General features: G+C 31.1%; 1 protein-coding gene and 1 non-coding gene across 2 annotated transcripts; one reads left to right on the top strand and one right to left on the bottom strand.

Moving 5' to 3' along the window:
• TRNAA-UGC lies at positions 2,954-3,026 on the bottom strand. The gene has a single exon. It is a non-coding gene; the product is annotated as a tRNA-Ala (tRNA).
• Positions 13,491-17,662, top strand: LOC109362229 (protein SMAX1-LIKE 4-like). Its single transcript, XM_019607875.1, has 3 exons — positions 13,491-15,140; positions 15,711-15,918; positions 16,039-17,662. Exons 1-3 carry the CDS (start codon positions 13,828-13,830, stop codon positions 17,539-17,541), a joined length of 3,024 nt encoding a protein of 1,007 aa, XP_019463420.1. The 5' UTR covers positions 13,491-13,827; the 3' UTR covers positions 17,542-17,662.

Raw genomic sequence — 17,727 nt, 5'->3', positions numbered from 1 at the left:
AGCAATAAAAATAATAATTTGATATAACATTTTTATCCTTTAAATATAATTTAATGATATTTTTACTCTTAAATGTAATAATAACTTGTCTTTCCATAACAGAATATTTTTTCATATCTATGAGGTCAAAACCTTAACTTTTTGTTTCTATATTTGCCTTGAGTTATTATTAAAGGAATGCAACATTAAAAAAGGAACATTATTGGTTTTTAATATAATTTATTATTTCTCTTCCTAGTAAACATTCATCTAACTCTTGTGTCTCCTTGCTAAGAATTCTTTAATTATGTGCATTTATGCATGTGCTTGTATAAGAGAGATGAAAAGAAGGGAAAACGGAAAGATAATTAAGTTAGATCCTAGATCATTAAATGCTTCAAAATAAAGATACGAAAAAAGAAAAGTTTATACTTTTATTTGAATCTCAATCTAATGATTTAAATACATAGATCCATTTTCTTATGACCGAGTAAAGGTGAGGCTCCCAAAAAGGTAAGTGAAGCTTTTTGACTATAATAGTAATGACAGTGTATGATCTGTGCAGTAAAACCTTTTATTCTTAAGTGTAATTTTTATAATTTTTCACATAATAATACTTATATGTTATTTATAACATATAGTTAACCATTAAATTACTTTAATAATTAAATTACATATTACAAAAATAATATTTATATTCATAATATATAACTAAATTGATATATGATTTAATTAATAAAATACTTATTAAACCACTGTACTATCATAATAATATTGTGACCAATATGATATATCATATATGTTATAATAAGAATGTTTCCCCTCAAAGTTACTATGTTGTGTAAATCATAGTAGTGCCGTAAGTTGACCATGATTAGGCCCACAACGATTCAAATTTCCTTTTAGAAATCGAATTTTGAGCTTTAAGTGATATATATATAGATAGAATTACTTAAATTGATAATTAGTCAATGCTTGCTAATTTAATTTTTGGAAGATTCAAACGAGATTAAGAAATTAAACACAAGAATGAATGCTCAGTTTACTTAATTATAGTTCTAGAGATGGTTTTGATGGTCCAATGAAATGCATAAAGCTGTGTAAGCAGCAAAATGATTGAGTTGGAATGGACAATAGGAAAGACAGTTTGGAAACTACATCAATTCTCAATTGCTGTCTATGTCACTTCCAACCGTCTCACTTCAATGGGACAAGTTTCAGTGTTGCTTCAGTGACATCAAATAATTTCAGACATTCCTTTCTATTATTGCTTGTATATTCTTATCGGAATAATTCTCTTACAAAAATCTCTCATCTATAATATAGAAAGATTTATAGAATAATATATCATTATTGCTTATATATTTTTAATTATTTGAATAATTCAATTTTCTTACAAATTTTCATATATCACTTGTAAAACGATTATTAATAAATGAAGTATATAATATAGAAAGATTTATAGGATAATATATCATTTTTATTTCTATTCCTGTATAATGAATTTAAATAATAATTTATGGAATCTTCAAGGACTTCATTCTTATCCCATCCTCTAACATTTACAGTAGCATTATTATTCTTTTCCATGCCCTAGTTACTTTCCTTTCACATTTTTGGATTGAAATGAAAGGAAGATGGGAATTCCTGCCATTTACAACTTGGCATTGGAAATGATGACTTTGTATATATATTCTCCTTACTATTTGTCACGTTGGAATCAAAATCTTTTCACCAAGTATTGCATGTGTTTAGGGTGCATGTTTTTTCTTTGAACTAATTTGTGGACTAAAGTTAAAGCTCAATATTTTAAAAATGGTATCAGAACTTGGCTTAGACTTAGTACACTCTTCAAAAATCGACCTACTTCTCAGCAATAAATCTATAAATGTAGCTTAAATAAAGGTAAATCGTATTATTTACCATAAAGGCTAGGTAATTGACACTAATTTACAATGTATACATCAATGAAATACATATGCAAGAAATAGAAAGCAGTTAAGCTAGAGGTCTATTCAAAAACCAGCATTCTGATGCATTATTTTCTGATCAATTTCAAGGTGTTTTTGAAAGGTCTATTTTCAACCCAGCAGAGTTTGTTTGTTATGAGTAGTCTGTGACCTATTTTGGTACCTTATATAACATAGCATGGCTAGGCTTTGTTTTCTAATGCTTCACATAATATATATATGTGTTATTGTTCCCTCTGCCAATTTGTATATCAATCAGGTTATGAGAAAGCTTTTTGTACATCATAATTATCTGATTACTAATACATATATGCGGACATATACTTATGAGTGACCATATTTGTGCTTCAATTTTCTTTGTCTAACTGTCAGACCAAAAGGGTTGCAAAAGGATACCCTAAACAGAATAAAATTAACAGCCAGGTCATGATTCATTTTCCAAAATACTATTATATATTTTAAGGTTGCTACTTGTCCTTTTGCCAATAATTTATATTAGTTAGTTGGATTAGTATTTCATAATTTTTGAATAAGTTGTCCTTTATTTACAATTTACAAGTTTACAACATTCCTATATTTAGTACAAACAGTTGGTGCATTTGTAAGTCTGACCATGTCTGAGAATATAACATAGGAAAGAAAATGTGCAACAGATTCATGAATGGTGATGATCATAAACTCAAGTGCCCAAAAACAGAAAATTTAGAAGGTTAGGATTTTTATAAAATATTTAGGAAGTTAGAGATTAGATTTTAGTTTCAGTGCAGAAAGTTTAGTCCAGGGAAGTGAAAAGATCATCTCTGATGCATATGTATAAAGAGAGAAAGAGGAGGTACGGATTCAGATTGTAAAAAGATGAAGTAAAAGAAAATGCAGCAAAAAAGCAAGCAATTCAGAATTTTGGGTTAGGAACTGAGGGGTGTCTATTATAGTCATTGGAAAACCAGATTCAAGGGGAATAATAAAACTGATATCATATAAAGGTGCATCAAATTATAAAATAGTGGAGATGCAGGGGATCGAACCCTGTACCTCTCGCATGCAAAGCGAGCGCTCTACCATTTGAGCTACATCCCCATGTGATATTATGGGGAAGGTATTAAATATAGATATAGTAATAACAAAGTACTTTTTTTGAGTTATTTTGCTTCACTTAATGTAGTAAAGAACTAAAGGTACTGATGTCTGGAATCGGTTAACGTATAGCCATTTAAATATTAATTACACAATAGCCACTAATTACCAAACCTTACTTTTAATTTGAAAATTTTCATTTATTTGATATAGTCAGACATAGACACAATATAGAAAGACATCTAAAGACTTTCAGTTCTTGATAAAAAATGGAATAAAAATCTTCAACCATCAGCTAATTAATTAGGTGTGTATCTCACCAAGAAATCATTCTTTCGAATCTTATTTCTATTCACTTTTTCAAATTAAATATAACCCCATTTTAATATTTATTTGATATTTAAGTATTCTTTAGCGAAAGGAATGTCTCTAATAATATATTTAATAAAACAAAAGAGAAAGAAAGAGATCCATGATATTTGTTTTTTATCGGGATTAGTGAATACAAAGAGGAGGGAGTGGAAGTAATGATGGGAATAGGTTGTCTTCTCATCGATTTGCATGCAATATAGAAATATGGCATAGAGAAATAAAGGAACATACTTTCATCACTTTACCTTTTATGTCTTTCCCTTCATCACTTTCTTTGCTTTACTACGATCAACCTCTTTAATCAGTTTCTTACATTTCAGTAACAAAAGCCTCCTCTTATTTCTCCTTTACACATTTGATTTCTAAGCATGTGAAAGAATTATTCACTAACATGTTACTAGTAAGTTTTGTTTTTTCATTTTATCTTTATCATAATAATTTAACCAAGTTTTAATTTGTGGTTGTGTTACAATTGTCGGTATTGTGCATGCCATGACATTATGGCCTTTATCACAACTATTTTTTCTATAGATCAATTTTTCTTGGATTGATTATGAATCAATATTAGGTTATTTATACAGAGGGATGGAAAAAATAAGTAGTTAAAATGTGACTTAGCCACAATTGTGACAATACAATTGTAATTGTCATGGTAACTATAATATTATGATTTTTTTAGACTATCAAGTGTATTCTTACTCTATGGATAAAGAGTCAATCCCTTTCAGGATATGAGATTATCCCTATTAATATGTGTCGCTTCCAGAAATTAAATATTTGACTTTTTGTTCATTCTGGAGATCCAGTAAGATTTTACTGATTGCATGCACATTCCACAATTTTAAAGATAATTTAAGGATTGAGCTACAAGCTAGAATTGAAAGTGAATCATTTTATTATTGTTTTATAAATAATGATAAACCACGTATTCACAATTAATTGACATTTTATTATATGTTGGTAAATTCAACAACTACTTTCTTCTAAATGATAATGGTATATGAAAAATAGATATAAATATTTGATGACGGAAATATATTTTCTTGTACAATAGACTAACATTAAATGAGAAGTAAACATGTGAATCGATTCCAAACCCGCAATGGCAAGTCTTATAAGAACAGGTTAACTTAGAATCTCTTTGTGACCCATGTGATGGTATTCAATATATCATTATTATCTATTCTTTGTAATTTTATATATGATTGTATACTCATTCCTCCTTGAGTTGGCATGAGATTAATTAACCTAGTCATGAAGTTATGAGTATCATGCATGTATAACATGTCCTTTTCTCGAATGTCAGTCTAATAATCATTGTGTCGCATGATATGACAACCTCTGAATACAATACGATTTTTCTCCCAAGAAAATAATCTTGTTTGCTATCACTCATAACCCTTCTTCGTTAGAGAATTTAGCAATTTAGATAATAAGAAAAAATATGCCGGAATCATCCATAATTTAATATAAGTAATATACATATGATTATGTATACAAATCTGCACTCAGAATGTATAAATAATTAAATATTACACTCTTTTATATTTAACATAAATTTCTCAACTATGAGACATATCCTTAGCTAAGAAACATTAACACCATTTTATTAAATATTGAAATATTTAAAAAATTCATAACATATCATATGAACTTTTAGAGAATTGGCAATATATAGAGAATTAGCATATGAATTCAAACTAATCGACATATTCTTGTTTAAGAAACATTTAATACACTTTTGTTAAATAATGTGTTATTTAAAGAATTAAACTTATATTTTTAATATTGATGTATTAAATAATTTTTATATAGTAATTTTTAATAATTACTTTAAAAAATAGGTTCCGTTAAATATAGACCATATAGAGACTTGTCTTGGTTTTAGGATAGATCTGTTACTTGCTATTTTTTAACCTTATATTTTCTATTCATTCCGTTTTCTTTTTTAACATTGCAAGCAATTAAAGTGAGATTAGAGAAACTAGTTGTTAAAGTTGTTCTGAACAGAATAAGAAATTTTTTATTATGTTTTCCATTGTACATTTTTATGTCCCGACTTTGTTTTTAAATAAGAACAATTTCTAATTGTTCTTAACCAAAGAAAAGTAAAGAGAGAGGTAGATGTTATGGAAAAAGTAGATATTGTAGGACACAAATAAAAATAAGAATGATTTTGTGATCGTGTGAACAAAATTGATGTTATTCTTATTCTACGATGAGTTATAATAAATTATAAAATAATGTAAAGACATAAATGAGAATGAAAATATTGATATCCAATGGAGATGTCTCACGGTAAGAAACCATAGTATTTTGGGAAGGAGATTTAGAGAATTGGCATTTTTATATACTTTTGGGTTATTATTATGGGGAAGGTATTAAATATAGATATAGTAATAACAAAGTACTTTTTTTGAGTTATTTTGCTTCACTTAATGTAGTAAAGAACTAAAGGTACTGATGTCTGGAATCGGTTAACGTATAGCCATTTAAATATTAATTACACAATAGCCACTAATTACCAAACCTTACTTTTAATTTGAAAATTTTCATTTATTTGATATAGTCAGACATAGACACAATATAGAAAGACATCTAAAGACTTTCAGTTCTTGATAAAAAATGGAATAAAAATCTTCAACCATCAGCTAATTAATTAGGTGTGTATCTCACCAAGAAATCATTCTTTCGAATCTTATTTCTATTCACTTTTTCAAATTAAATATAACCCCATTTTAATATTTATTTGATATTTAAGTATTCTTTAGCGAAAGGAATGTCTCTAATAATATATTTAATAAAACAAAAGAGAAAGAAAGAGATCCATGATATTTGTTTTTTATCGGGATTAGTGAATACAAAGAGGAGGGAGTGGAAGTAATGATGGGAATAGGTTGTCTTCTCATCGATTTGCATGCAATATAGAAATATGGCATAGAGAAATAAAGGAACATACTTTCATCACTTTACCTTTTATGTCTTTCCCTTCATCACTTTCTTTGCTTTACTACGATCAACCTCTTTAATCAGTTTCTTACATTTCAGTAACAAAAGCCTCCTCTTATTTCTCCTTTACACATTTGATTTCTAAGCATGTGAAAGAATTATTCACTAACATGTTACTAGTAAGTTTTGTTTTTTCATTTTATCTTTATCATAATAATTTAACCAAGTTTTAATTTGTGGTTGTGTTACAATTGTCGGTATTGTGCATGCCATGACATTATGGCCTTTATCACAACTATTTTTTCTATAGATCAATTTTTCTTGGATTGATTATGAATCAATATTAGGTTATTTATACAGAGGGATGGAAAAAATAAGTAGTTAAAATGTGACTTAGCCACAATTGTGACAATACAATTGTAATTGTCATGGTAACTATAATATTATGATTTTTTTAGACTATCAAGTGTATTCTTACTCTATGGATAAAGAGTCAATCCCTTTCAGGATATGAGATTATCCCTATTAATATGTGTCGCTTCCAGAAATTAAATATTTGACTTTTTGTTCATTCTGGAGATCCAGTAAGATTTTACTGATTGCATGCACATTCCACAATTTTAAAGATAATTTAAGGATTGAGCTACAAGCTAGAATTGAAAGTGAATCATTTTATTATTGTTTTATAAATAATGATAAACCACGTATTCACAATTAATTGACATTTTATTATATGTTGGTAAATTCAACAACTACTTTCTTCTAAATGATAATGGTATATGAAAAATAGATATAAATATTTGATGACGGAAATATATTTTCTTGTACAATAGACTAACATTAAATGAGAAGTAAACATGTGAATCGATTCCAAACCCGCAATGGCAAGTCTTATAAGAACAGGTTAACTTAGAATCTCTTTGTGACCCATGTGATGGTATTCAATATATCATTATTATCTATTCTTTGTAATTTTATATATGATTGTATACTCATTCCTCCTTGAGTTGGCATGAGATTAATTAACCTAGTCATGAAGTTATGAGTATCATGCATGTATAACATGTCCTTTTCTCGAATGTCAGTCTAATAATCATTGTGTCGCATGATATGACAACCTCTGAATACAATACGATTTTTCTCCCAAGAAAATAATCTTGTTTGCTATCACTCATAACCCTTCTTCGTTAGAGAATTTAGCAATTTAGATAATAAGAAAAAATATGCCGGAATCATCCATAATTTAATATAAGTAATATACATATGATTATGTATACAAATCTGCACTCAGAATGTATAAATAATTAAATATTACACTCTTTTATATTTAACATAAATTTCTCAACTATGAGACATATCCTTAGCTAAGAAACATTAACACCATTTTATTAAATATTGAAATATTTAAAAAATTCATAACATATCATATGAACTTTTAGAGAATTGGCAATATATAGAGAATTAGCATATGAATTCAAACTAATCGACATATTCTTGTTTAAGAAACATTTAATACACTTTTGTTAAATAATGTGTTATTTAAAGAATTAAACTTATATTTTTAATATTGATGTATTAAATAATTTTTATATAGTAATTTTTAATAATTACTTTAAAAAATAGGTTCCGTTAAATATAGACCATATAGAGACTTGTCTTGGTTTTAGGATAGATCTGTTACTTGCTATTTTTTAACCTTATATTTTCTATTCATTCCGTTTTCTTTTTTAACATTGCAAGCAATTAAAGTGAGATTAGAGAAACTAGTTGTTAAAGTTGTTCTGAACAGAATAAGAAATTTTTTATTATGTTTTCCATTGTACATTTTTATGTCCCGACTTTGTTTTTAAATAAGAACAATTTCTAATTGTTCTTAACCAAAGAAAAGTAAAGAGAGAGGTAGATGTTATGGAAAAAGTAGATATTGTAGGACACAAATAAAAATAAGAATGATTTTGTGATCGTGTGAACAAAATTGATGTTATTCTTATTCTACGATGAGTTATAATAAATTATAAAATAATGTAAAGACATAAATGAGAATGAAAATATTGATATCCAATGGAGATGTCTCACGGTAAGAAACCATAGTATTTTGGGAAGGAGATTTAGAGAATTGGCATTTTTATATACTTTTGGGTTATAATAACAAGACATGACTGATGACGGTTCTTATCATTTTATTTCATGACATTTTCACAAAAAATAATACTATTTTTATAAAAGATCTCATGCGCGTCATAGTTTATCAATTTATTTTTACCGGTAAAATAGTATGTGTAAATAAGCTGAGCCTTCATTGTATATATAAAACCTACGGAATGCTACAAAACGGATTGAACAATAAGCTAGCATGCTTAATAAAAATAGTAAATAGACCAACTAAATATAAATTTTTTGCAGAAAAACATTGACTTGAACTAGAGTATAAATCTATTTTTTGTCAAATAAGTCAACTAGTCGAAAATCCTTTCTCATTTGTTGTAAACCCACTAAAAAATACCAACAAAACGCTGATATAATGGTATAAGGTTCTGCATGTGACCAAGATGGCTAAAAAATTAAAAGTTTGATTCTTGGGAGCAACACTGGTTGGAAAGGACATCCACGAACCCAAAAAAATATTAATTCCTTATCAAAAGGTGGGGAAATACTCTGTATAAAAAACATACGCTCAAAGTCTATATTTTATGTATTTTTATATCCTTTGATCATATGCTTCCAACCTTCATTACCTTGCACGTCCTTTAGCTAAAAACTTCTAAACCTACATATTCATTAATATGATAGCAAACAACGAACTCATGAAAACTACATGAGAAATATTAATATATATATATAATTAATGTATTAATGTGATATATATTACCCCACATGAGGAAATCTGAAGAGAAGCAGGAAGAAATGACGATGGAGGTAAAATAAATGAAATGATAGTTGAAGGTTTTGATTTAAGCATTGATTCCCCGAGGAAAAGGGGTTGGAATGTTTTGGGAGTGAGTACGTAAAAGTTACACTAGTCACTAGTGCTAGTGGAGAACTGTAATTGGAAAAAGAAAAGCAAGAGAGAGACTATTTCTGGCGACATTTATTGTATAAAGTTGCACGCTAGTCCTTCTTTTTCTACAATTTCACCTCCCCAAATATCTTTATATTCTAACTTTTTGAGTCAGGAGTCACTGTGATCTTGTTTGGTAATTTATAGAGAATAGAGATGTATATATGCATGAGAATCAAAGAATCTGCAAACTGCAAGGTTCACTTTGCAACTTCAATGGGACCCATCCAACATATATTCCTGAATATGACCCCTCCTCCCGAATGGAAAAGTTTTAGTTTTAAAGATAAAAATATCATTATAAATATAAATAAAATGATATAACAATAATTATATCTTATTTTTTGTTTTCTATTCATAACATTTTTCTCTCTAGTCTAACTCATATGTTCCCTCTTAGGTTTTAATTCATAAAACTAGTAATGAATGGTAATGAAAGGCCTAAGTATGCATAGTACTTTCTTTCATGCTTTGTTGAAAATTTGTTATGGGACATGGAAACCAAATCATATACTTCCTTTCATGCACCATTCAATAATTACATCACAATCTGAAATTACTTAAACTGCACTTTCACAATTAATCCATAAAGTGAACAACCCCTTTCTTCCAACTAGAGTAATCCTATCCCTTTTGATCAAACTTTGAAATAATGTTCCAATGATTTAAGAAGACCCCCTTTCAATCAAAACCATCCTTTTTGTTTTTGTTAAAGAGCATTGATGACCCCAAAATGAACCAACCTATTATTACCTACTTAGTGGTGCCTCTCTCTTTAATCAGAAGAAGAAAAGGATATAAAGATTGTTCAAAGAACAAAGTCACAAACATAGGAGCCCCCCCACCAAATCACATATATTTGATACATTCTTTTCACTGTTTTTTAAGCCTTTTGAAGCTTCACAATAACCAATCTGAGATCCGTTACATGAAGCTTTCAATCATGAGATAAGTGTAAACGACAAGAGTCATTTAGCTTAAAATGTATAAGTGTAATAAATTAGCTTTTCACAAAGTAATAACCCACCACAGGCCAATATCTATGACTTTGACTGAAAAGTGGTCCTCATTGTTTTACCTACCTCAAAAATTTAAACGTCCCAGGAGTACTACTGTTTCACTTCTATAGTTTTGATTTACTTATGTTTTTACTCTGGCCCATGTAAAAATATTTTATTAGTTAAACACTAAATAACTTTGACCATTTTTTCTTTTTATGATGACAAAAATTAAAATAAGCATACAAGAAATAAGATCATATTTTATTAGTTTTATTTGGAATGTTGTAAAGGAATAACACATCAGATATTGAATTGAGGAGAGGAGATAAGGAGAGTATTCTTTTTTCAATCTTCAAATGTTAGTATTTATTGTAGACAAGTCTCGAACACTCAACCTCCTCGAATCAACAAACTTCTTCACTTTATTCATTAAATCATCCACTTTAACCATTACATCACCTTATCACTTCCACACAAGAAGAGAATCCTGATATACTACTTTAGTCATCATTCATTCCCATGGTGCTTTGAAGCTTTACATTTTTGAATGTTATTTCCAACTGAAACATTTCTTTGTTATTGCACATTCTTTTGCCACCTTTTGATGCACTGGAGAATGAGAATAAGCAGCATAATTAGAATATTATACTTTCATTCCCTATTATTCTCTGTCTTTGTTTCTTTTTTCTTGAATCTACCTTAAACTCTTGAACAGATCGTTGTCGATATTAGATTCCAAGATCAAGAACCATGCTCCTATTTTCTTTTAGAAATTATTTTATAAATGTAAAAGTAAAGCTTATAGTGATTATTTTTTTATCATCATACGCATCAAGCGTCAAGTGCTGCAAGGGTCAAATTAATGTGACTACGTGAGGACCCATATGCTTATTTCTTCATACGCAATTCGTCAAAGTTATGTCTAATCCTTCTCTTGCCTTCACAGTAACTTTTAGTTTTGCATGGAAAGACGTCATTACGATAGGAAATGAGGTACCAAAATTGAAACAATTCAGGAAACCTAATAGAATAAGCATTAACTTCATGTTTATCAATCTTATTTTTTCTATGGTAAAAATAGAATGTAGTTCTCTTAATAATAATGATTAATCCCCTTCTTTCAATAGCCATCATTGTTGAGTCTGAACTCAAGTTGAACATTTCCAATACCATTGTTTAAGATATCAGAAGAATTGGTTTTCTATTTCATTTGTGCACATTATAGTGTACGAAACTAAGTACATCAAATAACAACTTTTTTTTATTTTTTACATTTTCAAGACAATGAAGCATTTGATTTTACATTGAAAATATTCTGTGTAGTATTAAGAGAATTTTTAGGTGTATAACATTGCTCTTTCTTAATTTTAATCCGTGTATAATTTCAAACGTTAACCTTTTAAGAAGTAGATGAAATAATATTTATGTTGAATTGCATTAGTTATGGTATGGTATTATTCTTCAACTTCTAAATGTGAAAATAACTTAACTCAAAAAGATAGTTATGGTATGGTATGGTATCATCTCGAGATCTTATCTTTTGGTGAGGATAAATAAAGCTTAATTTTATGTAAAATAGAAAACCTAGAAAGTAAATGAAAGTACAGTGTTTCTCTCTATACACAATATGCATGGAATATATATATATATACTCAGCAAACCTTGAGGGTTAAAAACATTGAACTGAAGTAGTGAAAATGTTACGTTACAAAAAGTTGGTAATTAAACTCTTGCAGGAAAATGCTTTCTGGTTTCCAAGAGAGAACAAAATCTTTCATTATTAGATATCAATTAAAACACTATATAGCAGTTTTGCATCCTTTATTTGGTAACAGAAAAGGTGTTTTTGAAGTGGGTGGTTGGAAATGAGATGAGATTAAGACAAAAGGTCATTGCTGAAAATGTGCCAATAATGCTATGGATGGTGATTAGGTGTTATGAAGAAGTTTTTCTCATACCAATTATAGTGAAACAAAAATAGAGAAAATCATGAATGTTTAATTTTTTTAATTGATGTGCCATATTGTGATTGGTTTGAGACAGAATTTGGAACATACTTGGGGACAACAGATCCTTGTCCATAATGCTATAGAGTACAGCAGGGATGGGTATCACCTGTCCCCATTCCCGTCCCACTTGGTGTTCCCAACCAATTAAAAAATTTAACTTAGTTAAAAAGAAATATTATAATAACATAAATTAATATTTTTACATTATTATATATAGTTTGGTTGATTAAATATACGAAGACAGAATTATTTTGGGATAGAGGATCCTTATCTACGAGACAGAGGGTTGCTTTTAGGGTACTTGGGAATAAAATGCTGTCCCTCTAAGACAATTGGTGTGAAGACAGAGATAACATAGTATAGTGGTGCATGCAATATTGTACATGTGATAAAAGAAAAATTAAAACAAAATGTAATCCTAAGTCCTAACTCTTTTTTCTTTGTGGAATTATTTTCATTTACTGCATTGGCTTCTTTCTCTGTAGTTACTTGTTTTTGAATTTCAGCTGGTTTTGTCTGTGTATTTGGAAAAGGAAGGAAAGGCTCTCTAGCTAAGTCGAAGTAAAATTTTAGAATTGTGGGTCCACATTGTTGTTGTTCTCTAATTACATGGAAGAAAATAACTTAATAGTATCAATTCAGCTACTGAATCAGCTAGTTTTTCTGGCAAATTGTTATTGCAGGCTAGTAGATGAAACATAGATGATTGCAATCCTCAGGTTTTCATGTTTTTATACATTATATAGTTTTATTAAATAGTTGCCAAAATCTCTTCAATCAATAATCTATTTGTGCTTAATTACTTAAAGGTAATAAGGAGTCTTGCCACAATTCCTTTTATGAGTTATTGTTTAAATATATTTATAATTAGGCAATAAAAGTATTACTATAAAGAGTGTGTTATAAAATATACAATTTTTTTTTACAACAACTTTGTATACCAAGGTTTGACATTTACTTTTTGGATATACAAAATTGTTGTACAAATAACATATTTGTGGGAAAAGCTACCTCTTTTCTTTTTTATTACAAGTAAAAATCTACCCTTTAACCAAAGATAAACCAAATGAGAATTAAGGAAAAAATAATATCAGTGTGCAGCAGTATAAAGAAGTGGCGAGGCCTAGTCAGGTTCATTTCTAAAGCCTTAAACACTTGCATTAAGCTTTCTCTCAAAACTCTGTGTCTCTCAAACCACCATCCTTGAAATCCTTAGGATCCTCTGAACAAAAGGGAGGCATAAAACGTGCTTCCTAGGTGGTCATATATACACATCTCATTTTATAAAAAGAGAGGGTGGTGTGGTGTTTTAAGAGAAAGAGGAGAATAAGAATACAAAGAAGAAGCGTTGTAGTGAACAAAAAAGAGTTTTTTTAGTCACAAAGGGGGTAAAGGGCGAGGGTTTTATCCAAGTGATGCGATCAGGAGGTTGTGCATTGCAGCAGACCCTCACAGCTGAGGCTGCTTCAGTCTTGAAGCACTCTCTGGGTTTGGCTCGTAGGAGGGGCCATGCACAGGTCACACCTTTGCATGTAGCAGCAACATTGCTAAGCCTAAGAGCAAGTTCCTTCAGAAGGGGTTGTCTCAAATCTCAGCCTCACCAAACTTCACACCCTCTTCAATGCAGAGCCCTTGAGCTTTGTTTCAATGTTGCCCTCAACAGGCTTCCAACAACACCAGCTCCTTTGATCCAGAATTCTCATCAGCCTTCTTTTTCCAATGCTCTCATTGCTGCACTGAAGAGAGCACAGGCTCACCAGAGAAGAGGTTCCATTGAGCAACAGCAACAGCAGCCACTTCTCACTGTGAGGGTTGAGCTTGAACAACTCATCATATCCATTCTTGATGACCCTAGTGTTAGCAGGGTTATGAGAGAAGCTGGATTCTCTAGCACTGCTGTTAAGAACAACATAGAGGACTCTTCTTCATCACCTTCTTCTGTTTTTCAGTGTTACAACACCTCTGGTGGTGTGTTTTCTTCTCCTTGTTCACCTTCTGCTAGTGAGACCAACCCTCTCCGTAGTTTCAGGCAGAACCATTTCTTGTCTGCTTACACTTCTGAGTTCAACAGCCAGGTTCTCTTTTCTCCACCAAAGAAAGCACCATTGTATCCTTATCATACCACTGGTGCAACAACATCTTCTATGAAAGATGATATTAAGGTGGTTTTTGATATCCTCTCGAGGAAGAAGAAAAAGAACACTGTGATAGTTAGTGACTCAGTTTCATTGACTGAAGCCCTTGTGGGAGAGATAATGAGAAGGTTTCAAAGATCAGAGGTACCTGATGAGTTGAAGTCAACACAGTTTATAAAGTTTCAGTTTGCACCAGTTTCTATGTGGTACATGAAAAGGGATGAGGTTGAAATGAAAGTCCAAGAGCTGAAAAGGAAGGTGAACTCTGTTGCATCAGGAGGAGGAGGGGGTGGCATTTTTTATATTGGAGACCTGAAATGGATAATGGAAGGATCTTTCAGTAAAAAACATCAAGAAGGGTCCCTGGATGGTGAAGTTTCTGGCTATAACCCAGTTGATCATTTGGTTTCAGAAATTGGAAAGTTATTCTGTGACTTTGGAACCTCAAACACTAAGGTGTGGCTCATGGCTACTGCAAGTTATCAAACATACATGAGGTGTCAAATTAAGCAATCCCCTCTTGAGTCTCAGTGGAATCTTCAAGCTGTTCCTGTTCCATCAAGTGGACTTTCCTTGAGTCTCCATGCATCCAGGTAATTATTACTCCTTTGCTTAATTATTACTTTGATTTTATGCAGAAAAAACCAATTAATGACTTTAAAATGCAAATAAAAAGGAGGGACAATAAAGGAAAGAAAAGAAAAGAAAACATTTGAACATATAAAGTTATCCTAGCATGATCCTTGGTTGAAATGTTAATTTGTTTGGAACTTTGTTCTGGAGTATGTACGGTCTGTGGGCTATCTCAGAACCTGTTGTCAAAAGCATGGTTGGTTGGTATGGCAAATGTGAAGCAGATACTATTTGCTTCACTTTAGTTTGTCAGTATATTACCTCTTTAGACTTTACGCATTCACATGGTAGTGGGTTGGAGAAACCATACTTTATCAATAGGACAGTTGTACTTACTTTTGTAAATATGCCTTATTGCAACCCACCCTTATTAGTAATTAAGACATGTGATAAGAGATACACAAGTGATAAGAATTGAACAGAAAATCAGATTCTGATGTAGTAATACTTATTGATATGCTGAATTCAATAGTGCTAGTTTGTTGGTATATAATGTTAATTTATTGCATTTTATGCACACAAATTTGCAGTGTCCTTGATTCAAAGATGACCATATCCCAGAACCCATCTCATATGTTGGAAACAAAGCTCTTCAGTAACAAGGAGCAGCAGGATAATCTCTATTGCTGTGAAGAATGTACCTCCAATTATGAAAAGGAAGCTCAATTTCTCAAAACAGACCAGAAAAAAACACTGCCTTTCTGGCTTCAATCTCATGACATGGAAGCAAATCAGAAGGTAACAAAATATAGAAGTTAATTTATCTGTTTATAATGCAACACCTGATGATGAGTGCACAATAGCTTTGTGTATTAGTGGAGAAGTTTTAGTGGCTTATAATAATACAACTTTTTTCAGGATGAGTTCACCAAATTGAAAACAAAATGGAATAGATTGTGCCACTGCCTCCACCAAAGCCAACAGCATCAGAACAAGGGCAACAGTAATTGGAATGGAAAGATCTACCCCTTTAACTCATCAAGCTCTATATCCTTTGCCAACAATACTTATAGCTCGAGTCATGTACCTTGTTTCCAGCGTCAACGATCATGCATTGAGTTCAATTTCAGTGACAACAAGCAAGCAGCAGAGACAGTCTTGGATTCTGTTGAGGGCATGGCAGAAGGTAAAGAAGTAAAGACTACCCTTGCTCTTGGAAATGGTGGTTCAGGTGAGACGGTGGGGGATATAACTAATAGAACACTCCGAAGAGCTCATATTTGTAAACTATTGCAGGAGAATGTGGCATGGCATTCTGAGACTGTTCCTTCAATAGCTGAGGTCTTGATTGACTCACAATCAGCAAAGCAAAGTAACATTACTTGGTTACTGATGCAAGGTAATGACTCCATTGGAAAAAGAAGGATGGCACTTGCAGTTGCAGAATCAGTTTTTAGCTCGGTTGATAAGTTCCTTCACTTAGACATGCAGAGGAAAGATACTTCAATAGCTCCATTTTCTGACTTGCTGGCAGGAGCTTTGAAAATCCATCAACAGCTTGTTGTGTTTATAGAAAATATTGACTTTGTTGATGCCCAATTCAAGAAATTACTTGCTGGTGGATTTGAAACAGGAAATTTTGGAAATTTAACAAGGAGTGCAGATAAGTTAGGCCAATTGATATTCATATTATCACATGGTGGTTCCACAAGAAGTGAAGAGCATAACCATGACTCTGTGATCAAGTTGTTGTTGCAGGTGAGTGAAACCAAACCAAACTTAGAGGCACCTTGTTTAGGCCTCAAACGCAGGGCTGAACTTGATTTCTTTCCCAACATCAAGAGACCAAAAATTGAAGAGAAGGAAGAGGCATTGTTGGTATCTGAACAAGGTGGCAAAAAGAAAGACTTTTCAAGACAGTCAAGCTTTAACACCCTTGATCTGAATTTGAAGGCTGATGAAGAGGATGATAAAAAATACGACAATAGCCCAAATTCAAGTGATTTAACTAGAGAAACTACGGCTGATTCATTAAACTCAAACTTTTTTCTTGACTCAATTGAGAACCGGTTCGAGTTTAACACAAGTCCAGCTAAGGACAAAGAGATGGCAGAGCTGTTCTTATCTAAGATCAAAGCATCCTTCGACGAGGTATATGGCAAGCAATGTTTGGTTAATTTTAGTGTAGATGAGAGGGTAATTGAGGAAATCTATGTAGGGTGTGGTTACTTTACTAACAGCTTATTTGAGAAATGGCTCAGAGACATTTTTCAAAATAGCTTGCAGACAGTTAGCTTTGGAGGCAAAGAGAGTATAGTTGTTAGGCTTACTTGGGGTGGTAAAGGAGATAGGAAATTGGATAATGGGTTCGTGAGTTCAACTCTACCAAAGGGTATCCAAGTTAAGTACTTAATGGAATGAGGGTGTTTGGGTATACTGATCAGTTTTTCTTGTAAAATTGTCAAAAATGATGTGATATGGGGGATAGCTTGTGTAACAATTAATTTTCATAATAGCACTTGTATGTTTGTTTCTGTTTCAACTTTGAGTCAACCATTTCTTACTGCTTAGCATTTTGATATTTTTCTTTCAGAAGTTTATTCAATG

Source organism: Lupinus angustifolius, chromosome LG12 (genome assembly GCF_001865875.1).
Source record: "Lupinus angustifolius cultivar Tanjil chromosome LG12, LupAngTanjil_v1.0, whole genome shotgun sequence".
NCBI lineage: Eukaryota > Viridiplantae > Streptophyta > Magnoliopsida > Fabales > Fabaceae > Lupinus > Lupinus angustifolius.
The sequence above is the reverse complement of the archived record's forward strand: the minus strand, read 5'-3'. Positions and strand labels throughout refer to the sequence as shown.